This window comes from Dendrobates tinctorius, unplaced genomic scaffold, assembly GCF_039654945.1.
Source record: "Dendrobates tinctorius isolate UK_male_01 unplaced genomic scaffold, ASM3965494v1 ptg000107l, whole genome shotgun sequence".
Classification (NCBI taxonomy): Eukaryota; Metazoa; Chordata; class Amphibia; order Anura; family Dendrobatidae; genus Dendrobates; species Dendrobates tinctorius.
Genome location: NW_027361775.1, coordinates 31,551,740 through 31,577,956, shown reverse-complemented (window position 1 = coordinate 31,577,956; position 26,217 = coordinate 31,551,740). Strand labels below are relative to the sequence as shown.

Here is a 26,217-nt window from a genome sequence, read left to right as displayed (position 1 = left end):
ATGCTGCGACCCCGAGCATGCAGGCGGGGAGCTAAGGGGAACTAAGTCGGGGACGCGCTGGGGGGGAAACAGACAGGTGAGGACCCGAGGCCATGACAGATAAATGCCAAAATAATAACAGCATCAACAGGATAATACTGTAATACACTACACAGTTTTCCATATTTTATTGCATGCCCAAATCCAAGCAAAGCCCTCGATCTCCTGAAAAAAAAGAAAATAACAAATCAACAAAAATATTTCCTGTTCCGACGTAGTCCTTAATAACGAGTGTCCCACAACGAGTCCAGCTCTGCTACATCTGGATGCATGACATCCGGATATAGCAGAGCTTGTAGATGACCATCGGAGATCTCCGGCGATCATCTACACTGTAGTTCTCATGGTCAGCTGACCATGAGAACTAGCCTAGTGACCGGAGATAACCCCCGGTCATGTACACGGCAGTTCTCGCGAAAACACGGCAATTCTCGCAATAAGCTAAGTTATTGCGAGAACTGCAGCGGACGCGGACTTCCTGTGGCGGGACAGGTAAGAACTTTACTTAAATTAGTAGACATGCGTAGTAAGCTGCATTTACGCAGTGTAAGGTAGCGCTTGTTATTCATGTTGGGGACACTCACTTGGCAGCTGATTAACCAGGTCCGGCACGGGTTTTTCAATATAAACAGTCCATGCGGTTTATTAATCAGCATAAACCATAAGCTGCAACAGGCTTATATCCAGCAACAGAAAGTTCATGATAGAGCTCCGCTCTCTCACACCTGTGGTCACACAGGTTGTGCAATGTCCAGCAATCAGGCTCTATAGCCTCACAGTTATTTCCCCCTTTCCAGGTTTACCTCTTAGCTGCTTCTCATTCAGGACATCCGTTCCCTCCTGGGGACTGTCCCACACCCACAGGCCAATATCCAGAAGCCTCCCCGGGTCAGCGGCCTTTGCATGTGCTCTTCAGGAAGGCAGCACCTCTTCCAGCACGTCAGCCTTCCAGGACTTTCCACATGGACCAATCAGATCCAGGCAGTCTCTCTTGTGACCTACCCTGGTCACCTTATATGGTCCGTAGCCATGCCCACCGGATCACATGGCTATGACCTCATCGCAGGTTCTATTTCAGACACCCAGTCATAAACACACATATACAGGCTTACTATGGGCGTTTAGACACACACCCATAGGTGGGTTTGTAGGTGACTTGTCCCACCCGTCTCACCAACCACCTGGAAGCTTTCCCTGATAAACTGTAACAAAAACCTCAGCAGTACCACTGCTTATTAACACACATTCAAGCTTCCATCCCAGGGCCACCCACCCTGGGATACATAACGGTCATTTACCATCCTGGCGCTCATCCTACCTCCATTACCACAATGGATATGCCTGTGTGCATGACCCATACAGCGCCCCCTAGCTGTCACAGCGGTCACAGCACCACAGCAGTTATTACACATGTGACTAATCCTTAGATGCAGATTTTCCACATCTAATGATAGTCTATGGTAAATTTACAGTGCGGCGACGGAGCGTCGCTGCATTGTAAACAGACATGCTGTGTCGCATGTCCGTTTACACGGGTTTGCCACCTGCGTCTTTTAACACATAGTGGAGACGGGATTTCATGAAATCCCCTCCACTATGCTGTAACATCTGGACGCTGTGTGTTTGATTCTGCGGCTGTATGCAGCATCAAACACGCAGCATTTCCTGACCATGGAAACATACCCTAGTGTTTTATAGCTTTCTCTCCCTATATCTGTGGCTAAGCTGTGATCTGTGACATCCTCTAGTAGACCATGTACCAGGGTAAACAAAAAAGCCAAGAAGCCAGCACTGCCTATGGTCAGCACGCCATACATAAAGTGCACATGCACATATTGGTTTCTAACTGTACTTTAAAATGAGACATTTAGCAAACAATTGATCAATTCTTTGAGCCACCCTGCCAACGCTAAGGCATTCTCATATGGGGCAGTCCTACTCTACATTTTTTATATTTGCTGTGCCATTACGGCCTCCTAAATGTATTAAAAGCAAGACTGTACAAAATGCAAATGTACCCAAAGCATTTTTGAATCACTCCTGTGTTGCCAGAAGGGCAAGCTCAAATAAAGGCCGACCTGGTCCGGATATGGACATTTCAGATCTGACCTCCACACTGCCAAACTAGCAACCATAGATGAAGGTTGAAACAGGCCCAGACACAGGTGCATAATCAAATGGAGGCTGGGGAAGGCAGGGCTGCTGTATGTGTGTACAGCAGCCTAGATCAATCACAATAAAGACAGATAGAATGGCGTGCATAACCAAGGGTGCACGGCAAACAGTGGGGGTCAGCCACAAACCAGTAACAAACAAAAAAGCCAAGAAGCCAGTGCTGCCTATGGTCAGCACGCCATACATAAAGTGCACATGCACATATTGGTTTCTAACTGTACTTTAAAATGAGACATTTAGCAACAATTGATCAATTCTTTGAGCCACCCTGCCAACGCTAAGGCATTCTCATATGGGGCAGTCCTACTCTACATTTTTTATATTTGCTGTGCCATTACGGCATCCTAAATGTATTAAAAGCAAGACTGTACAAAATGCAAATGTACCCAAAGCATTTTTGAATCACTCCTGTGTTGCCAGAAGGGCAAGCTCAAATAAAGGCCGACCTGGTCCGGATATGGACATTTCAGATCTGACCTCCACACTGCCAAACTAGCAACCATAGATGAAGGTTGAAACAGGCCCAGACACAGGTGCATAATCAAATGGAGGCTGGGGAAGGCAGGGCTGCTGTATGTGTGTACAGCAGCCTAGATCAATCACAATAAAGACAGATAGAATGGCGTGCATAACCAAGGGTGCACGGCAAAAAGTGGGGGTCAGCCACAAACCAGTAACAAACAAAAAAGCCAAGAAGCCAGTGCTGCCTATGGTCAGCACGCAATACATAAAATGCACATGCACATATTGGTTTGTAACTGTACTTTAAAATGAGACATTTAGCAAACAATTGATCAATTCTTTGAGCCACCCCGCCATGCCAAGGCATTCTCATATGGGGCAGTCCTACTCTATGTTTTTTTATATTCGCTGTGCCATTACAGCCTCCTAAATGTATTAAAAGCAAGACTGTACAAAATGCAAACGTACCCAAAGCATTTATGAATCACTCCTGTGGCACCAGAAGGGCAAGCGCAGATAAAGGCTGACCAGGTCTGGACTTGGACATTTCACATCTGACCTCCACACTGCCAAACTAGCAACCATAGATGAAGTGTGAAACCGGCCCAGACACAGGTGCATAATCAAATGGAGCCTGGTCTGAACCCAGGACCCCAGTACTGTAAAGGAACAGTGCTAACCACTGAGCCACCATGAAATCAATTCAATTAGCTCTAATGTTGGTAGCATCCGTAATCCCAAAATGGTCAAATACCCAGGTACATGTGACATGAAGTTTGCCTATAATCCTGTATTGACCATACAAGATCACATTTTCTCATATAGTCTGGTACATAGAAGATCATTTAGTTGTTTTTTCACAGTCCAAACATGTCTTCCAACATTGGAAATGACAGGATCATTGAGCTTTCCAAAATGCTTTTTGAAATGATACAGCACACACATTTGTGGTAAAATGAAGGCATAAATGAGAAGGATGTAATAGTGTGCACTGTGTCCCAGTAAAATAAATCTCACAATAAGTTCTATGAATGTACCTGTACAGAATTCAGATAGAGCTCACAAAATATTCCGCATACCAACTTCTCCTTCCTGTGGTTTTCCTATAAGCCTTTTCTGTCTGGACACTAACTTTAATATCTTAGCTTCTCTTTAAGAATTTTTTTTATTGCTGCCGGTAATTTCTTTCACCAACCGCTGCTGTTCCCGGCTCCCCGCTGTTTGCAAAGCATTCTGGGTCAATTAGGCACCAGCAGGGAAATATGAGAAGTAGCAGCAGGAAAAGGAAAAGAACAGCCCAAAACTCAACCACAAAGTATTTGTTCAGGAGGAGTTTATGAGAGAATCCGCGGCGATTCAACCTATTTACAATTTATTCATCTATTTCTAAGACTGAATTATAGAAAGGAATATTTCATGGCTTCGTTAGTTTGCACATTTTATCCAGAAATACTTTGATATACTAAATAAAGTCCAGGAGCGGTAAAAATATGGAATCGTCTCAATCAATTCTGCCAGGCAAATTTCAGGGAGTAAAAACGGTCAGATATATTGAACCAAGCAATGCATCTCTATTCACTGGCTTCTAGATCTTTAAATCTGCGACACATTGCTTCACCAAAGCACGTTAATTAATTTACGGTACTTTTTTAAATCATATTCGTATAAAAATTATTTTAAAAAATGTAGCAAAAAATTACTTTGTTAAGGACTCATTTGCAAAGATCATGTGCATTGTGATATATGAAGGCCCATAGGTCCAGCCACAGAAACTTCATGGGGTTTCATGACATACCCTGTTCTCCATTACATGATATGATGGAGTATGTCAGGATTTTTGAAAGATGATGTATAAATCTGGAAAAAATACAAGCTGCCTGTATATTAACTCATACATATGCAACGGTGCAGTATCGATCCATTCCCATACACTATGGACCCAAGGGCTTTGTGCAACACTAATTCATATCATGGGCATGTGTATGGGCCCTCATTGTATTGGAAAAAGTTTCAGACATACAGTCATGGCCAAAAGTTTTGAGAATGACACAAATATTATATTTTCACATGATCTGCTGGCCTCTGGTTTTTATGTGTGTTTGTCAGATGTTTTTATCAGATACAGAAATATAATTGCAATCATATTATGAGTAGCAAAAGGTTATATTGACAGTTAGAATGAGTTAATGCAGCAAGTCAATATTTGCAGTGTTGACCCTTCTTCTTCAGGACCTCAGCAATTCTCCCTGGCATGCTCTCAATCAACTTCTGGATCAAATCCTGACTGATAGCAGTCCATTCTTGCAAAATCAATGCTTTTATTTTGTCTGAATTTGAAGGTTTTTGTTTGTCCACCCGTCTCTTGATGATTGACCACAAGTTCTCAATGGGATTAAGATCTGAGGAGTTTCCAGGCCATGGTCCCAAAATCTCTATGTTTTGTTCCCTGAGCCATTTAGTTATCACCTTTGCTTTATGGCAAGGTGCTCCATCATGTTGAAAAAGGCATTGTTGATCACCAAACTGCTCTTGGACGGTTGGGAGAAGTTGCTCTTGGAGGACATTCTGTTACCATTCTTTATTCATGGCTGTGTTTTTAGGCAAGACTGAGAGAGAGCCCATTCCCTTGGCTGAGAAGCAACCCCACACATGAATGGTTTCAGGATGCTTGACAGTTGGCATGAGACAAGACTGGTGGTAGCGCTCACCTGGTCTTCTCCGAATAAGCCATTTTCCAGATGTCCCAAACAATTGAAAAGGGGATTCATCAGAGAAAATGACTTTACCCCAGTCCTCAGCAGTCCACTCCCTGTACTTCTTGCAGAATATCAGTCTGTCCATGATGTTTTTCCTGGAGAGAAGTGGCTTCTTTGCTGCCCTCCTTGAGACCAGGCCTTGCTCCAAGAGTCTCTGCCTCACAGTGCGTGCAGATGCACTCACACCTGCCTGCTGCCATTCCTGAGCAAGCTCTGCACTGCTGGTAGCCCGATCCCGCAGCTGAAACACTTTTAAGAGACGGTCCTGGCGCTTGCTGGTCTTTCTTGGGCGCCCTGGAGCCTTTTTGGCAACAAGGGAACCTTTCTCCTTGAAGTTCTTGATGATGCGATAGATTGTTGACTGAGGTGCAATCTTTCTTGCTGCGATACTCTTCCCTGTTAGGCCATTTTTGGGCAGTGCAATGATGACTGCACATGATTCTTTAGAGATATCCATGGTTAACAGAAAAGAAACAATGATGCCAAGCACCAGCCTCCTTTTAAAGTGTCCAGTGGTGTCATTCTTACTTAATCATGACAGATTGATCTCCAGGCCTGTCCTCATCAACACCCACACCTGTGTTAATGGAGCAATCACTGAAACGATGTTAGCTGGTCCTTTTAAGGCAGGGCTGCAATGATGTTGAAAAGTGTTTTGGGGGATAAAGTTCATTTTCTAGACAAATATTGACTTTGCAAGTAATTGCTGTTAAGCTGATCACTCTTTATAACATTCTGGAGTATATGCAAATTGCCATTAGAAAAAATGAAGCAGTAGACTTTGTAAAAATTAATATTTGTGTCATTCTCAAAACTTTTGGCCATGACTGTACAGTAAGTGTTTAAAGGGGTTGTTGTGCTTAATTATTTTTTACTCCTCTGGCTTCCTGTACTTAAAGAAGCACTCCTCCCATCAAAGTTTGTATCCTCTTAATACACTGGAATCATCATATTATACAGCACTGTGTACTTGCAATTGCTCATTTTGCCTTTCTACCCAGATAATTCTTCTCATTTCAGTTAGCTCCATGACATCACGTGATTAATAATTGACGAGCTGAATATTTCTAAGCTCTGTGTAGATACAGGAGGTCAATTTTTCCTGTATGAGTCATGAGTCACTGCAGAAGTCCCTGGCAGAGGAGAGGAGCGGAGCAGCTGGGTCAGGAGTTAAAGACAGGAATGATTTTTGCAGGACAAGAGACTTCCTGTTTCTACATAGAGCAGAGAAATTAGAAGAATAGCTGGGTAGAAAGGGAAAATGAGCAATTGTAAGTACGCAGTGCTATATAATAGGATAACTGTAATAAATTAAGAGGATGAAAACTTTGATTGGAGGAAGGATAATGAAGACAGTTCTGGGCTGTGCTGCAGCCTCTGTTATTTCTTAGTATGAATGCAGCAGTGAGCTCACATGAACATCAGATGATAGCTGCAACCAAGGACTGTGCACAGGGGAGATGCTAATGATACGTCTTTAGATGGATGAACCCATTGGTAATAGAAGCTGCTGGGGTAAAAAAAAACCTGAACATTTCCTTTCATAACAATGTGCTACTTCAATATGTGCTGCATATGCAAATGTGAGCATGTGTCCTCTAAGTATATTAACTATAGGTAACCTCTTCTACTGCTAAAAGGGACATCTCTCCAATCCATTACCTAAAATATATAAAACATTTTAGCCAATAAAATCCACCTCTTTGACCAGATGTAGGATATTCATTGTTCTTCACTTTGCTGAAGGGGTTTCTAGGATCAGACTATTGATAGCCTGTATTTAGGATAGCCCAGCCAGGCTTGGACTGGCCCACAGGAGAACAGTAGAATCCTCCAGTGGGCCACCATCCTCTTATATGAATAGTACTTGGCACAATATACTTGAATCACTATGTACATACAAAGGCAGAATCTTATTCATTTAACAATCTACATTGTTACATGCATTTGTGATTGAGGATATTACATATGTAAGTAGCTGAAAAGTGGGGGGACTGGAGTTGGTTACTGGTGGGCCCTTGGCTGCCCAGTCCAACACTGAGCGCAGCAATATAAGATTGGAAGCGTTCCACCCGGGCTGTTTAAAGGGGCTTGCGCCATTTACAACATTGTCCCATTGAAATGAGCGGGACATCACTGAACAATAGCCTCCTCCTATGTAGAAGCAGTGCAGGCAGATGGAGGAATGCAAGCATAGAAAGAGATGCAGCACTCACATAATCAATATGTCCCCTTCGAACAGTTTATTGGTGGTGGTCCTGAAGGTTGGACACCCACAATCTCATATTAACAGCCTATCCTAATGCTAGACCAGTCTAATCTTGGGGGGAAAAAACTTTGATACCTGATAGTATTCTTGTATCCAATATCAGGGTGAATAGATGCGTAGAAAATTTTGGTTGCAAGCACTTCCATTTCTACAAGTTGCTCATGCAAATTCTCATTAAATTCATAATGTACATCTGTATGAAAACTTAAAGTTTACCACTTAGATATGTTTTCTGATTAATTTGTTTGTTTTATTCACTGAAATGTATTAGCATTTTTTGCTTATTTGTGAAATTTGCAACAAAATCAACAACAACAAGAACAAGAACAGCAGCCATATTGGTTGTCACTGTAAAAGGTACCTAGCATCTGATACATGATGACCGATCCATGGCCACCATGTATCAGTCGCTAGCTGGATGAACTCAGTTATGTATATTTGGAGCACTGAGTAAAATATTTTAAGTTTTTGGCCATTAAAGCTTCTAAAAATAATTTCTAATTGTTTTGTCCTAAATTTACAGATTGATCAAGATGGCTTGACTCTGCCAGAGCGCACACTTTACTTGGGTCAGGATGAAGACAGTGAAAAGGTATAGCACACATTACCACCATTGTGTTTGTCACTTTGAATTCAAAATGAACAGGGACATACATTTCTGTTTGTACTATGAAATATGTTAATATCATATCAGCAACAAATCTGCATAAAGGAAATTTGTCACCAGGTTTTAGTACCCCTGGGTAGCATGATGTATGGGCAGAAACCCTGATTCCAGCTATGTATCACTGTCTGGGCAACTGCTGAGCTCTGTAAAACTCCACACACACCTCTGCTTGACAAGTGTCTGTGTACACTGTGCATAGGCAGAAATCTGCCAATCAGTAGTGTGTGTGGGATTACACAGAGCTCATGAATATAGAGGGCTACATGATAGCAGAGTTACAAGACCTCTAGTGATAATCTCCTGCTGATAAAACAGTAATTTTATAAAAAAACTACAGCAAGCAGCCCAGTAAGTGACATATTCCTGGTATCAGGGTCTCTGTCTCTATATTATGCTACTTTCAAATTAGGTGGCTGAAACCTGGTGGTGACAGATTCCCTTTAATAAGCATTTTGGTCTGATTATTATCATTGTTAATAATGGAGGTTTGAAAAGTAAGCTTGAGTCTAAAAAACATTTACTGTCCACAGATTTTGGTAGCTTACAAAGAGTTCATGCAGAAGATCCTAAGCCTTCTGGGAGTCGAGAACGTGCAGAAAAAGGCACAGGAAATACTACTACTAGAACAGGATCTTGCCAATGTAAGAGTCCACGACATCATGACTTGAAGTTGCCGCTGTCCCAAAATTGTTTTCTGCTTAGGTCGTAGCTCACTGTTTTTGGTGACTAATTATGCCATAAAAAGGTTCATTCTAACAGCTTGTCTTACCAACCATTGGACGATATGGTCTGTTCCGCTAATATTTACTGTTTTTCATCCCTTAAGATCACAATCTCGGAATTTGATGACATCCGACGTGACATTAGCACTATGTACAATAAAGTCACCATATCCCAACTGCAGCACATTGCCCCATATGTGAGTATGTCTTCTTTAAACAGATTTTGCAGTGAGTTTTAAATTTTAAGACTCGTTAAATGCATGATGTTGTAAGGATTTCCAATATTTCAAAGGCTTTTATTTGGCATATGAAAATGATTTTCAAGGACAAGCTGGTCACACATCTACAGTAATACCTTTTGGGATTATCTTATGTCATGACACCCATATAAAGTGCTCGCTCACATCATCGTATAAATCGGACAAGTGCTATCCAATTTCTTATCGAATAGCACATGGACCAGTGCTATTCAATGGAGCAGTGCTGACGACCGATTTTTTTCACTGACAAAATCTGTCTCTAAAAAAAATTGCAGCATTCTGTGATTTCAGTCCGAAATAAGATGGGTGCGAGAAAAAAAATCAGATGCTGTACAGAGGCACAGTGTAGCATCCAGTTTTTACGGATACATTACAGTTCTGTAACAAGGTCCTGTAAATGATTAATAGCTGCTGCTGTAAAAAACAGATCTGATACGGACTGCGCACGGGCGACAAGCGAGAAAAAAATTGACACTTTTCTGGATGAAAATTACTGATTTTTAAAATGTTTGTGTGATCCTAGGCAAACATACGTAATCTGATTTAGCAAGCATCTCTGTGTATTGCCACAGCGAAAGAGGAAAAAGTGGCTGACCATTATCTTATGTCTATGGCCTGCTTAGGACTTAAGCAAATATAGTACATTTAAAGGAATACTCCCTAAAGCACGCAACTATATCTGCCCAATGTATGAATTTGGGGGGTAACCCTTTAAAAGATTTATTCAAAATGATTACATTTTCCGAATCCTAACAGTGTGCAGTGTACAGTGTATTTGCCCATTATACTGTGTATAGGGCAGCTGTGGGAGCATTAAATTGTGTATAGGGGAGGTGTTAGCCCATTATAAAGAAATAGAGTAAAGCCAGCTCACCTGTTGTGGCATGTTGTCAGCACGGACTGCAAGGAGACCGCTTGGAAGCAATGTAAAAAAAGAAAAGTCCAGCTGATAAAAAAAAGGCTATTTATTGAAAAAATTCAAGTTAAGAGCAGCATCCCGCAGACAATTAGCGGCAATGCAGCTACGCGTTTCGAACACTACATGTGTTCTTTGTCAGAGCTGCACATTGACATTTAGAAAAACAATTTATACATACTCAGTAAAAAAAACACTCCCCCTCATGAATCACACGATTGGAATAACAATTGTAGTGCACCTGAACAATCAATTAAAAACATATGTGATGCAAGAAAACACAGGCTGTCAACCTGTGTTTTCTTGCATCACATATGTGTGTTTTCTTGCATCACATATGTTTTTAATTGATTGTTCAGGTGCACTACAATTGTTATTCCAATCGTGTGATTCATGAGGGGGAGTGTTTTTTTTACTGAGTATGTATAAATTGTTTTTCTAAATGTCAATGTGCAGCTCTGACAAAGAACACATGTAGTGTTCAAAATGCGTAGCTGCAGATATTGGGTTAATTTGCAGGTTAATAGCGTTATTAACCTGCCCGACGCCGAACGCTGCAGGGAGAAAATGAACTTTATTCTCTTTGGCAGTGTTCCAGTTTCAGTCACTGGGGTGGCGCTGCCGCTTGTTCAGTCACCGCTCTGTGTGTAGAGAGTGTCGGCTGTAACTGCACCCTCGGCCTTGACTGACAGCTGCCACCAATGCAGATCCCAGTGTCAGCCACTGTCTTTTGTTCAGCAATGGATTCTTCCGTGGTGAGTGTGCAGAGATCATGGAGGGCGACAGCATTACTTCTTGTTTTCTTTTAGTGAGTGTGCAGAGATCATGGAGGGCGACAGCATTACTTCTTGTTTTCTTTTAAACAATTATATCTCCTGATTCCAGGTCATTCTATAGCTCTCCACAAGTAGTCCTTGGCTCATGGACAACAGATATTTCTTTTCACTTCTCCATCTGAAATCTTGCGGGGAGCACTTGTGGCAGGTTTATGGTAAAATGATGTTCTTTCCTCTTCAGGCTATGGCCCCAAAAGTGATCACTGGAACTTTGAGTAGTTTAAACATTTCTCTTTAACCAATGCCATTAGTATGTTTTACAACAATAGGGTTGCAAAGGTTATAAGACAGCTTATTGGTTTTCCCCATCATGAGATGTTTCTTGTGTGGCACCTTGATATTGAGACACCTTTCCATAGGCCATCAGTTGAATGAGCTGAATTTATTTTCACTGTGGCAGGATTTCTTTTTATTTACAAATTAGATCAGATTATATTTATATTATAGATTGTAGCTGGTGTCATGATTTTACATGGCTTTTTGCACCTCTCTTTCTTCATGTGTTCAATATGCTTTCCTTGTTTCATTTCTCATTATTAAACATGACTTAATTTATGAACATCTGTGGTTTGATTTCTTTACCTGTGTGAATTGGATGTTTTTTTCTGACATCTGAAAAGGATTTTATGTCAAGAGCACCTTTAGAAAATTATTGATTAAGGAAATTGGTGAAGTATTCAATACTTATTTCACCCGCTGTATATCAAACTAAGATATTAATGTAATTTAAAGGGAACCTGTCACATCTGATAATGCTATTAACCTGAGATAAAGGGTTAATCTGCAGATTAATATCATTGGGAAGGTGCCTGGCCAGGTGAAAATGAAAATAATTTATTTTGGGAGCTGCCAGCTTTCAGTTATACGGGTGTGTCAACGCAGCTACAGCCATCGCCCACAGTACGGTAAACATGCCTCGGCACTTTGGCTGACTGCCGTCTCTGCAGTGCATCTGTGTAAAGCGAGTTGTCATGGCATGTTTACAGTGCTATGAGAGATGACTGTTGCCGCAGTGGCACACCTGTATAACTGAAAGCTGGCAGCTCCAGGGAAGAATAAAGTTAATTTTTCTCCTGAGTGCCGCACTTTCAGTACAGTAACTGTGCACCTTCATAACATTGCTAACCTGCAGATATACCCCTATATTACCCCTACAATAGTGAAATGCTGAAGACTAAGGCCTTCAAAAGTAATATATAGTCCTGACTGTTCTTAAAGCAACATATGAGAACTGCCTGGTAAGATCTGCAGCTAAGATTTGTTCTGCTCCATTACATACAAATAACTTGGCTCTTCCTCCACTTTTCTCAGTCTACAGTTAACAAAACATTGTAAAAAAAAAGATATTTCAAAATACTAAGAGTTCACTAGTTTAGCAGGAAAATGATTCACAATCACCCTTCAGTGTCATGGAATCTGCTAAAGTCTAAAGAAAATCTATTTGAAAGAATTAGTATGGAAGATCTTTCAGAGCTACAGATAAGAATATTTCAGGAACTGACATACATAACAATTTCTGTAAGTGACCAAGATACGTATTGGCATTAAAAACAGTCCTGTAAGTGACCAGCCAGCCGAGAAGCTACGGGGGAGCCGAGCAATCAAATGTAATTTTCTCCAGAGAGAAATGCTCTGTATAATTGCTTTCACTTCTGGTAATTGAGGGACATTACAATTGATGGACCCCCTCTACTAGTACACAATACCCTTGTAGGACATTTAATAATGGTTTTTTTCGAAGCAAGACAATGCCTTTTAAAGTACTGTAAAAACGTGGACTTTCCTTTGGGGTAGAGGTTCCCACACGCCGTTGCATCCTGACAGTCACAGCCGCTGTGAAAAGGTTCAAAGGGAAATTATTTATACTCATTTACCTATAATATTTCTTACAGCCACTGCAACTGTCAGGATGCCGCTGCATCACATCCCCACTTCAGCCAAAGCGTCGCACCAACTGCTATTGTATTTTCTCTCCATGTCTGTGTGGGTTTTCTCTAATTTCTCTAGTTTCCTCCCACACTTCAAAAGCCATAATGATTGGGAATTTAGTGATGATGATATACTGTATGTAAAGTGCTGTGGAATATGATGGTGATATATAAGCAAAGTATAATAAATAATGTGGAGCCAGAAACAAAGCCTGTCAGGATACATACTGATTGGTTGAATAGGATTCTAAAACTGTTGTAATTAGCAAGAGGCAATTAAAATCAGGTTAAATTCTTGGTTAATGTAATTAAAATCTCTGGTACTTATTATTACTATTCTTAATTTTTTTAATGATTTTCAGAATATGTTTTATGAGGTTTACAAACAAATATGTGGGTGCAAAATTTGCAGGCAAAAATAATAACATATTTTCTTCTACCATGTCCTATGTTATTGCTCATTTTAGATTAAATGGAAACGCCTCCTGGACAGAATATTTCATGAAAACTTTTCTGAAGATGAAGAAGTTGTTGTGCTGGCCACAGATTACATGCAGAAGGTATCTGATATGATACACACTACACCAACGAGGTAAGCATCAATGCTGTTAACTGTACTTTGTCTGTTTTAATTTTTTACTCAGGAACCTAGGGATATAGAAAATAAAATCTATGATAGGCAGGATGATGACTGATGCCCAATACAAAGGGGTGTAACATCTGTGTCAGTATTTGCTTAAAGGGAAGGTGCCATCCCCAAAAAAAATTTTCAGCAATTGAAAAAATGTAAAGAATTAATGTTTACATTTTCTTAAAAAAATATTATCATTTGTTTTTAATTTTGTAAAATATGAAAAATAATTTTAAAAAGTTTGGCATTTCCACTTGTTAACACTAGGGGGAGCAGCTACTGAAATTTGGCACAAAAACCTAGTGTACAACTAGCTCACATTACTGTCCTGCAGTAATTATGGGCATACAGTGTCCATGTTGTTTGATTTTGATATATGATCATGCCCTAAAATGGACACTGTATGGGCGGAATCTGCTGACATGGGTGTGGTGTCACTCCTCTCCTCCCCTTCTGGGTGTTTGCTAAGGGAAAAGAGAGGATGACATCTAGGAACACAGTGAGCTGCCATTTTGATGGGGCCTGCAAAGTTACTGACTGTCTTTTCATGTAAAGTCTGGATCAGAACAGGTCATCAATCAAAAAAAAAGAAACTACCATGTGATGTACACGAACCACAGGTTAATAATTGTGTAAATATGAATGAAGAAAATCCAAGGAATATATAAAGAAGATAATGTTTATTATTATAAGTTCTAGCACAATATACAACAACAATATAAAAGACAAATAAAATAATTATAAAATGTGGCACAAAGAACACCTCAATATATTAGTAATTACATGCTTTGATATTTTTACCACTGCATAGGAAAATTTATCGTATGGTAAGGAACAAAATTATGTAGTAGTCCCCAATAGAACAGCAGAAAAAATACATATATATATATATCAGTATACGTGTATAAAAATAAATAAGGTGAAAAAACAAGAAAAAATATTAAATGTGAAAAGGTACACAATGAAAAAATGTCAAATGTAAAACACTGTATGACAATTGTGATAATATATATGCTATTAATATGTGTCAATGATATAATAAAAATTGTGAAAAATATATAGTATAAACTGCTGAAATAGTTGGGTAAACAAAATTTGTTCGCCAATGTGCAATACCAGTATGTAAACTATGTAGCGCTTAATAGCAAGACATGAAGCCTAGAATGAATGGACATATAGCGCTAAATGTTGGAATCAATCACAAGGTATACAGCTTAATAGATTGAATTACCACAAGGTGCTATAGGGATGGACATGAACCAGCACAAAAATACCATCCATAACATATATACAAAAGGCTGAGTATCAAATCCTCAAATGTTAACACAAAACCCATGTGGTGGATTAAACTGCCATGTAGCGCTATGTAGTAAACATGGGCCAGCACAGAGACAGAAAAGTACAATCTACAATCTGATAAGCGATTGTGTGAAAAAAATGATATATATGTCTCTAGCGCACTGTGTACGCAATAAGTGAATAATCTGGCGCTTCTATGACACAAAAAACAATAAACCCAATATGATATAATAAACCACATATAGCGCTAAATATAAAACATAAACCAGCACAAAAAAGATGCTATGTTAAACCATGCAATGAATAAAGCGCTTAGTAATGGAATACATAACCTAATATGGTAACCCATGGGGTAGATTAAATTATCATGTAGCACTATGTAGTAAACATGGGCCAGTGCAAGACTAAGTCTAAGCCAGCACCAGACTGGATCTATGGTATGGTGGACTAAGCAAAATGTCCAGCGCTCAATGGTGAAAAGGGCATAAAGCTAGGTAAAGCATAATATATTACCCAGTGGGTGAAGAGCAGTGGTGGAGGCGGATTGCCACAGTGAACGCGCCCCGACGCGCGTTTCGGAAGAACTCCTTCGTCCCCTGACACAGCGCTCTATGTGCAATCCATGGTACCGAACAGGGTGCCCCCCACAGACCAGCACACTGCTCTCCTGAAATACTCTGTGCTGCTGTCACCCTGCTCCTTCCTCCATATATCAGGCCCCTGTCGCCTCGCTTTCACACATCGTCAGGACAGGATCTGAGGAGAGGAATGGGGTCTTCGGTCACCGAGGATGGCAGGCAGCAAGGATTCTGGGAGCAGGGTGAAGCAGCACAGAGTATTTCAGGAGAGCAGTGTGCTGGTCTATGGGGGGCACACAGAGAGATATATGGTGGAGGGAGCAGGGTGACAGCAGCACAGAGTATTTCAGGAGAGCAGTGCGCTGGTCTATAGGGGGCACAGAGAGAGATCTATGGTGGAGGAGCAGGGTGACAGCATCACAGAGTATTTCAGGAGAGCAGTGTGCTGGTCTATGGGGGGCACACAGAGAGATATATGGTGGAGGGAGCAGGGTGACAGCAGCACAGAGTATTTCAGGAGAGCAGTGTGCTGGTCTATGGGGGGCACAGAGGGAGATATATGGTGGAAAGAGCAGAGTGACCGCACAGAGTATTTCAGGAGAGCAGCGTGCTGGTCTATGGGGAGCACAGAGGGAGATATATGGCGGAGGAGCAGGGTGACAGCAGCATTCAGGAGAGCAGTGTGCTGGTCTATGGGGGGCACAGAGGGAGATATATGGTGGAGGAGCAGGGTGACAGCAGCACAGAGTATTTCAGGAGAGCAGTGCGCTGGTCTATGGGGGGCACAGAGGGAGATATATGGTGGAGGGAGCAGGGTGACAGCACCACAGAGTATTTCAGGAGAGCAGTGCGCTGGTCTATGGGGGGCACAGAGGGAGATATATGGGGGAGGAGCAGGGAGACAGCAGCACAGAAATCCAGGAAACATTTCTGCTGATTGATGGCCTGTTCTGATCCAGATATTGCATGCAAAGACCCCATTCCCCTCCTCAGATTCTGTCCTGGCGATGTGTGAAAGCGAGGCGACAGGCGCAGTCCGGGGTGATGCTGGGAAGCAGGCTGGGGGGGAATGGAGCCATACAGTAACGATAAAAATGAGACCCCTCTCTTCAGCTGACTCCCCAGCCCTCCCCTGACTGCACCTATTACCCCTGACCCGTGTGCAGGTGTTCAGCCAGAACCACCCCAGAATGGGTCCCCTTTTAGCAGATCACAAATAATACCGCCATATACTTCACACAAAATGCCGCCATATAGATCATACACAATACCACCATGTAGATCACACATAAAACCAGCAGGGTGACAGCAGCACAGAGTATTTCAGGAGACCAGTATCACACGGCAGAGAATTAGATACACGGCTCAGCAGACAGTATCACACAGGAGAGGATTAGATACACGGCTCAGCAGACAGTATCACACAGGAGAGGATTAGATACACGGTTCAGCAGTCAGTTTCACACAGGAGAGGATTAGATACACGGTTCAGCAGACAGTATCACACAGGAGAGGATTAGATACACGTTTCAGCAGACAGTATCACACAGGAGAGGATTAGATACACGGCTCAGCAGACAGTATCACACAGGAGAGGATTATATACACGGTTCAGCAGTCAGTATCACACAGGAGAGGATTATATACACGGTTCAGCAGTCAGTTTCACACAGGAGAGGATTAGATACACGGTTCAGCAGACAGTATCACACAGGAGAGGATTAGATACATGGTTCAGCAGTCAGTATCACACAGGAGAGGATTAGATACACGGTTCAGCAGTCAGTATCACACAGGAGAGGATTAGATACACGGCTCAGCAGTCAGTATCACACAGGAGAGGATTAGATACACGGCTCAGCAGTCAGTATCACACAGGAGAGGATTAGATACACGGCTCAGCAGTCAGTATCACACAGGAGAGGATTAGATACACGGCTCAGCAGTCAGTATCACACAGGAGAGGATTAGATACACGGCTCAGCAGTCAGTATCACACAGGAGAGGATTAGATACACGGCTCAGCAGTCAGTATCACACAGGAGAGGATTAGATACACGACTCAGCAGTCAGTATCACACAGGAGAGGATTAGATACACGGTTCAGCAGTCAGTATCACACAGGAGAGGATTGGATACACGGTTCAGCAGTCAGTATCACACAGAAGATTAGATACACAGTTCAGCAGTCAGTATCACACAGGAGAGGATTAGATACACGGCTCAGCAGTGAGTATCACACAGGAGAGGATTAGATACACGGTTCAGCAGTCAGTATCACACAGGAGAGGATTAGATACACGGTTCAGCAGTCAGTATCACACAGGAGAGGATTAGATACACAGTTCAGCAGTCAGTATCACACAGGAGAGGATTAGATACACAGTTCAGCAGTCAGTATCACACAGGAGAGGATTAGATACACAGTTCAGCAGTCAGTATCACACAGGAGAGGATTAGATACACGGCTCAGCAGTCAGTATCACACAGGAGAGGATTAGATACACGGCTCAGCAGTCAGTATCACACAGGAGAGGATTAGATACACGGCTCAGCAGACAGTATCACACAGGAGAGGATTAGATACACGGTTCAGCAGGCAGTATCACAGGAGACAGTATTACAGATATGCCCACACAGGTGAAACTTCCAGCCCCCACTAATTATACACTAGACTATGGGCTGTATATGTCACTGTCCTCCTCAGACACAGCAATAAAAGCTCTCATAAAAGCAAAGGTGTCAGATTACCGGAGATCACTGGGGCTGTGTGTGAGTGAGGAGGTGGAGACAGAGCAGGAGGATAGTGGAGCTGGAGCAGGAAGCACGGTGCAGAAAGAGGAGCTCAGCAGATAGCACTGGGCTACAGTAAAATGGCGCCCAGCCACACCTACAGCAGTGAATGGTGCAGCCCACAGGGGCGTGCCCAGTTCACTGCTAATGAGGCTGCATGGTGGGGTCGGGAGCCGTCCGCAGTCTCCTATGTCCAGGGACGGCCATATTTGCAGACTGTATGAGTCCTCCACAGATCTGCAAATCAAGATGGCAGCGCCCAGTGGCTACATTAAAACATTATTACAAACAAACCATAAATCCTAGTTAGTATTATTATTATTATTATTTATTATTATTATTATTTATTGTTATAGCGCCATTTATTCCATGGCGCTTTACATGTAAGGAGGAGTATACATAAAAACAAGTACAATAATCTTAAACAATACAAGTCATAACTGGTACAGGAGGAGAGAGGACCCTGCCCGCGAGGGCTCACAATCTTCAAGGGATGGGTAATAATACAGTAGGCGAGGGTAGAGCTGGACGTGCAGCGGTGTGGTCGATCGGTGGTTACTGCAGGTTGTAGGCTTGTCGGAAGAGGTGGGTCTTCAGGCTCTTTTTGAAGGTTTCGATGGTAGGTGAGAGTCTGATATGTTGTGGTAGAGAGTTCCAGAGTAGGGGTGATGCGCAAGAGAAATCTTGTATGCGATTGTGGGAAGAGGAGATAAGAGGGGAGTAGAGAAGGAGATCTTGTGAGGATCGGAGGTTGCATGCGGGAAAGTACCGGGAGACGAGGTCACAGATGTATGGAGGAGACAGGTTGTGGATGGCTTTGTATGTCATGGTTAGGGTTTTGTAATGGAGTCTCTGGGCAATTGGGAGCCAGTGAAGGGATTGACAGAGGGGAGAAGCTGGGGAATAGCAGGGGGACAGGTGGATTAGTCGGGCAGCAGAGTTTAGAATAGATTGGAGGGGTGCGAGAGTGTTTGAGGGGAGGCCACAGAGCATGAGGTTGCAGTAGTCAAGGCGAGAGATGATGAGGGCATGGACTAGGGTTTTTGCAGATTCTTGGGTGAGGAATGAACGGATTCGTGAAATATTTTTGAGTTGAAGTCGGCAGGAAGTGGAAAGGGCTTGGATATGTGGTTTGAAGGAGAGATCAGCGTCAAGGATTACTCCGAGGCAGCGAGCTTGTGGGACTGGGGAGAGTGGGCAGTCATTTACTGTAAATGATAGGTTCGTAGGGGGGGTCACGTGAGATGGGGGAAAGATGATGAATTCTGTTTTGTCCATGTTGAGTTTCAGAAATCTAGCGGAGAAGAATGATGAAATAGTGGACAGACATTGAGGGATTCTGTTTAGTAGGGAGGTGATATCTGGTCAAGAGATGTAGATCTGTGTGTCATCAGCGTAAAGATGATACTGAAAGCCATGAGATTCTATGAGCTGTCCCAGGCCAAAGGTGTAAATAGAGAACAGCAGGGGCCCAAGGACTGAACCTTGTGGGACTCCGACAGATAGGGGGCGAGGTGAGGAGGTGGTGTGTGAGTGGGAGACGCTGAATGTCCGGTCTGTTAGGTATGATGAGATCCAGGATAGGGCCAAGTCTGTGATGCCGAGGGATGAGAGGGTCTGTAATAATAGGGAATGGTCCACTGTGTCAAAGGCAGCCGACAGGTCCAGGAGGAGGAGGACAGAGTAGTGTCGCTTGCTCTTGGCGGTTAAGAGGTCATTGGTGACCTTAGTAAGGGCAGTTTCAGTGGAGTGGTGTGACCGGAAGCCAGATTGTAAGCGGTCGAAGAGGGAGCAAGAAGAGAGATGGGAGGACAGTTCAAGGTAGACGTGTTGTTCCAGTAGCTTGGAGGCGTAAGGGAGAAGTGATATAGGGCGATAGCTAGATACAGAGGATGGGTCAAGAGAGGGCTTTTTGAGGATAGGTGTGATGGAGGCATGTTTAAAGCTTGAGGGGAAAACACCAGTTGTTAGTGATAGGTTGAAGAGATGGGTTAGGGTTGGGATGAAGACTGTGGTGAGGTTTGGTATGAAGTGGGATGGGATCGGGTCGAGTGCACAGGTGGTGAGATGTGATCTTGAGAGTAGAGTGGAGAGGAGTACAACATTTGCTGAAACAACATGTTTTGTTACTTACTCTTTTTTTGCAAATTATATAAAATTGCGGCACCTTCCCTTTAAGCAATTTGGTGGCGCTACTCCTTTGTTGCCAGAGACACTTGACTGCATAAGTCTTATATTATTCCTGGTCTCATGGCTCTGGCCAGTCCAACAGCTATGGAGTTAATTCTTTTCATTTGTTTCTATTGTTTGGTTTCTATCAACAGTCAGCACTTGGTGGGGCTGTTACTATATAAACCCTAAGCGAGTTCCCAAGGCCAGTCAATGTTTGTGCTTCCTGGCTTTACCTAGGTGATGTGCATCTGATGATTCTTACTGACTTGTCACGTTCCCTGACCTAGTTTATTGACGCTTCTCCTGCCTGACGATTTTGTACCTAATGGATCTGACTTGGCTACCTGACTATCCTTCTTGCCAGCTTGCACCACTGAACAGCAGCTGACTCTATGGCCCTTGCCCAGAAACCCGTGTGTAAGTCCAGATCCCTGTACAGGTGTTAAAGGGTGAAGGCCAGGGCAACCCCTGGGTTCTGAGAATCCTAGTAGCTTGCACCAAGCCTATTCGTGGCAGCCATTTTGGAGCTGCCAGGTGACTATGAACAGTACTCGAGTAATAGGGGAGAACCGACTTGTGAAAATCACAGATTAGCAATAGTGTATGAGAGACTCTAGTTTATGGCAATGTCAACAGTATTGTAGCAAACGTCTCATTCCAAGTTGTAGGTATAACATATTTCTTCATCACTGAACGATAGGCATTACGATGTTTAAAAAGAAACCAGTTTCCAGACCTGAACTAATACCTTCATTGGGTGCAAAACATGTATAGCACAAGCGACCTAGTGTAACACAACTAGTGTCCTCAGGAGCTACACTACTGATGGCTTTATTAAGATAAATCAAACTCTTCTATGAAAGCTACTTCCTTCAAGAGGAAACATCTGATTAAACGCTTTTCTACTCACCTGACCGCTGCAGTTAATCACAGGCTTCAGCAGTCCAGTGACAAAATCGGTCAGGCATCACTTCCGAGCCAGCACAGACCTCCAGAGTGGCCTGCAGTGGATCCACGGGGCTGCTGATAGGGGAATATGACTGTGTTTTCTATTTTATGAGCATTCATGCCAAAAAACATCAAACTTTTGAAAAGTTTGTTATAACATCTATATATATACAGTGGGGCAAAAAAGTATTTAGTCAGTCAGCAATAGTGCAAGTTCCACCACTTAAAAAGATGAGAGGCGTCTGTAATTTACATCATAGGTAGACCTCAACTATGGGAGACAAACTGAGAAAAAAAAATCCAGAAAATCACATTGTCTGTTTTTTTTTCATTTTATTTGCATATTATGGTGGAAAATAAGTATTTGGTCAGAAACAAGCAATCAAGATTTCTGGCTCTCACAGACCTGTAACTTCTTCTTTAAGAGTCTCCTCTTTCCTCCACTCATTACCTGTAGTAATGGCACCTGTTTAAACTTGTTATCAGTATAAAAAGACACCTGTGCACACCCTCAAACAGTCTGACTCCAAACTCCACTATGGTGAAGACCAAAGAGCTGTCAAAGGACACCAGAAACAAAATTGTAGCCCTGCACCAGGCTGGGAAGACTGAATCTGCAATAGCCAACCAGCTTGGAGTGAAGAAATCAACTGTGGGAGCAATAATTAGAAAATGGAAGACATACAAGACCACTGATAATCTCCCTCGATCTGGTGCTCCACGCAAAATCCCACCCCGTGGGGTCAGAATGATCACAAGAACGGTGAGCAAAAATCCCAGAACCACGCGGGGGGACCTAGTGAATGAACTGCAGAGAGCTGGGACCAATGTAACAAGGCCTACCATAAGTAACACACTACGCCACCATGGACTCAGATCCTGCAGTGCCAGACGTGTCCCACTGCTTAAGCCTGTACATGTCCGGGCCCATCTGAAGTTTGCTAGAGAGCATTTGGATGATCCAGAGGAGTTTTGGGAGAATGTCCTATGGTCTGATGAAACCAAACTGGAACTGTTTGGTAGAAACACAACTTGTCGTGTTTGGAGGAAAAAGAATACTGAGTTGCATCCATCAAACACCATACCTACTGTAAAGCATGGTGGTGGAAACATCATGCTTTGGGGCTGTTTCTCTGCAAAGGGGCCAGGACGACTGATCCGGGTACATGAAAGAATGAATGGGGCCATGTATCGTGAGATTTTGAGTGCAAACCTCCTTCCATCAGCAAGGGCATTGCAGATGAAACGTGGCTGGGTCTTTCAACATGACAATGATCCAAAGCACACCGCCAGGGCAACGAAGGAGTGGCTTCGTAAGAAGCATTTCAAGGTCCTGGAGTGGCCTAGCCAGTCTCCAGATCTCAACCCTATAGAAAACCTTTGGAGGGAGTTGAAAGTCCGTGTTGCCAAGCGAAAAGCCAAAAACATCACTGCTCTAGAGGAGATCTGCATGGAGGAATGGGCCAACATACCAACAACAGTGTGTGGCAACCTTGTGAAGACTTACAGAAAACGTTTGACCTCTGTCATTGCCAACAAAGGATATATCACAAAGTATTGAGATGAAATTTTGTTTCTGACCAAATACTTATTTTCCACCATAATATGCAAATAAAATGAAAAAAAAACCAGACAATGTGATTTTCTGGATTTTTTTTTCTCAGTTTGTCTCCCATAGTTGAGGTCTACCTATGATGTAAATTACAGACGCCTCTCATTTTTTTAAGTGGTGGAACTTGCACTATTGCTGACTGACTAAATACTTTTTTGCCCCACTGTATATATAAACGCCTTATCGTGTCTGTCTGTAACCGAAAACGCGGGCCGCTGACTGGTCGCGGCCGCCAGGCCCTCGCCAGGCCGCAACCAATCAGCGACAGGCGCAGCTGTTTGCAACGGTAAGCTGCGCCTGCCGCTGATTGGCGGCCGCGACCAATCAGCGGCAGGCGCAGGCCTTAATCTGTAAAAAAGAGAATTAAAATAAAAAAAAGTTATTCTCACCTTCCGACGGCCGCCTGTCTTCTTTCCACGCGCCCAGCCTTGCGTTCCCAGTAATGCTTTGTGGCTTAGACCGCTGATGACGTCACTCTCGCGAGAGCGAGAAAGAAAACCGACGTCACTCTCGCGAGAGCGAGAAGGAAGACTGATGTCATCAGCAGTCTAAGCCACAAAGCATTACTGGGAACGCGAGGCCGAGCGCGTGGAAAGAAGACAGGAGGCCGTCGGAAGGTGAGAATAACTTTTTTTTATTTTTTAATATTTTTGTGCAGGGCCGCGGCAGTGATTGGTCGCGGCTACAGGGCCGCGTTGCTGATTGGTCGCGGACAGAGGGCCGCGATGCTGATTGGTCACAGCTACACGGAAAGGGGGTGAGGGGACCATGCATACCAGGATAGGGGGGTGAGGGGACCATGCATACCACGAAAGGGGGGTGAGGGGACCATGCATACCAAGAAAGGGAGGTGAGGAGACCATGCATACCAGGATAGAGGGTGAGGGGACCATGCATACCAGGATTGGGGGGTGAGGGGACCATGCATACCATGAAAGGGGGGTGAGGGGACCATGCATACCAAGAAAGGGGGGTGAGGGGACCATGCATACCAGGAAAGTGGGGTGAGGGGACCATGCATATCAGGATTGGGGGTGAGGGGACCATGCATACCAGGATTGGGGGGGTGAGAGGACCATGCATACCAGGACTGGGGGGTGAGGGGACCATGCATACCCCAAAAGGGGGGTAAGAGGACCATGCATACCAGGATTGGGGGGTGAGGGGACCATGCATATCAGGAAAGAGGGGTGAGGGGACCATGTATACCAGGAAAGGGGGGTGAGGATACCATGTATACCAGGATTGGGAGGTGAGGGGACCATACATACCAGGAAAGGGGGGTGACGGTGAGCATACATACCAGGATTGGGGTGTGAGAGGACCATGCATACCAAGAAAGGGGGATGAGGGGACCATGCATACCAGGATAGGGGGGTGAGGGGACCATGCATACCAGGATTGGGGGGTGAGAGGACCATGCATACCAGGACTGGGGGGTGAGGGGACCATGCATACCCCAAAAGGAGGGTAAGAGGACCATGCATATCAGGAAAGGGGGGTGAGGGGACCATGCATACCACGATAGGGGGGTGAGGGGACCATGCATACCAGGAAAGGGGGGTGAGGATACCATGCATACCAGGATTGGGGGGTGAGGGGACCATACATACCAGGAAAGGGGGGTGACGATGAGCATACATACCAGGATTGGGGTGTGAGAGGACCATGCATACCAGCAAAGGGGGGGTGAGGGGACCATGCATACCAAGAAAGGGGGGTGGGCGGACCATGCATACCAGGATAGGGGGGTGAGGGGACCATACATACCAGGATTGGGGGGTGAGGGGACCATGCATACCCCGAAAGGGGGTAAGAGGACCATGCATACCAGGAAAGAGAGGTGAGAGGACCATGCATACCAGGATTTGGGGGTGAGAGGACCATGCATTCCAGGATTGGGGGGTCAGGGGACCATGCATACCAGGATAGGGGGTTGAGTGGTAGCATGCATATGAGGATTGGGGGTGAGAGAACCATACATATCAGGATTGGGGGTAAGAGAACCATACATATCAGTATTGGGGGGTGCATTATTGCATTATTATTAAATCTTCAAAAATAAACTGCATATATATTCTAGAATATCCGATGCGTTAGAATCGGGCCACCATCTAGTATACACTATCAGCGTACATATGTTATATCCAAAGGCGAGCTATGAGCTTTCTTACACTACGGTTTCGGAACCTACGCATTCTAGTGAAACACATTTAGATCACCATTGAATTTAAAAGTAATCTACAATTAATCAATCAACAAGGTTTTCACATGTTGGTCTACGGCTCGGATTCCACGTACGTCGGCATACGCATTAGAGGTGAGAATGTTTTGCCTGGAGTGCATAGTCGAGATGAGACTGCTAAGAAGTTGATTCCTAAAAGTCTATGTGGCTTCTTGCAGATTCTGCAAAATCATGACGCAACTAGCAATAGTCAAGGGCTAGGCCTTTGTCTCATCATTTGTCATTTTCTCTTTATGTCTTTGGATTTTATGAACCGCTATCCAGATTACATCGCCCACAATATAAATAGACAGTTTATTATTTTTTCTATTATTATGCCCTATATCTATTAAAGACTAGATCGCCTTAAAGATAGAATTTATGCATTATACAAGTTGACGGGCATAAATTAATTGCAATAACCATATAGACCCGAAGCCTATACTTAAAATTCTGTTCTATTTAGTATAGTATTTCCTTTATTTAATTACTATTATATTTCTATCTGCTGTTATTTGGCTTGCAGCAATCTACATGCCTTGGTAATAAAAATTCTCTGTTCCTGGTTTGACAAAAACAACCTAAAAGAACACACTGGAGCTAGAAAGGATAGCACAGCAACATATTTGTGCCTTCTGGCATTACCTATGTGTGGAGATTCAGACTGATTTATACACAGCTATAGGAGCAAGATGTAGGCAATGAGTGAAGGACATAATTTCTATCCACAGACAGCTATTTTCTCTTATTAGATGTTCACATGGTTTTGGGCCTTTTAGAGGTAGGTCCTCCAATGAAATATAAAAATAAGTTATGTTATGCTGTAATGAAAAGTACAACTTTACGACATATTTAATTGTAAGTTCCAAAATATCAAGCAGGTACTTTAAAATTGTGAAGGCTTTCTATAGAAAATTGTTTGTTTTGTCA

The 26,217-nt window shown here is 43.2% G+C and overlaps 1 protein-coding gene across 1 annotated transcript in view; it reads left to right on the top strand.

Annotated features, from left to right (window-relative positions):
* ECEL1 (endothelin converting enzyme like 1) overlaps positions 1-26,217 on the top strand; it is a 130,608-nt gene that overhangs the window by 37,427 nt on the left and 66,964 nt on the right. Inside the window, exons 3-6 of the mRNA XM_073589334.1 lie at positions 8,225-8,293; positions 8,899-9,009; positions 9,195-9,287; positions 13,498-13,622. Coding sequence (XP_073445435.1) covers positions 8,225-8,293; positions 8,899-9,009; positions 9,195-9,287; positions 13,498-13,622 — 398 coding nt within the window. The remainder of the gene's footprint in view (positions 1-8,224; positions 8,294-8,898; positions 9,010-9,194; positions 9,288-13,497; positions 13,623-26,217) is intronic.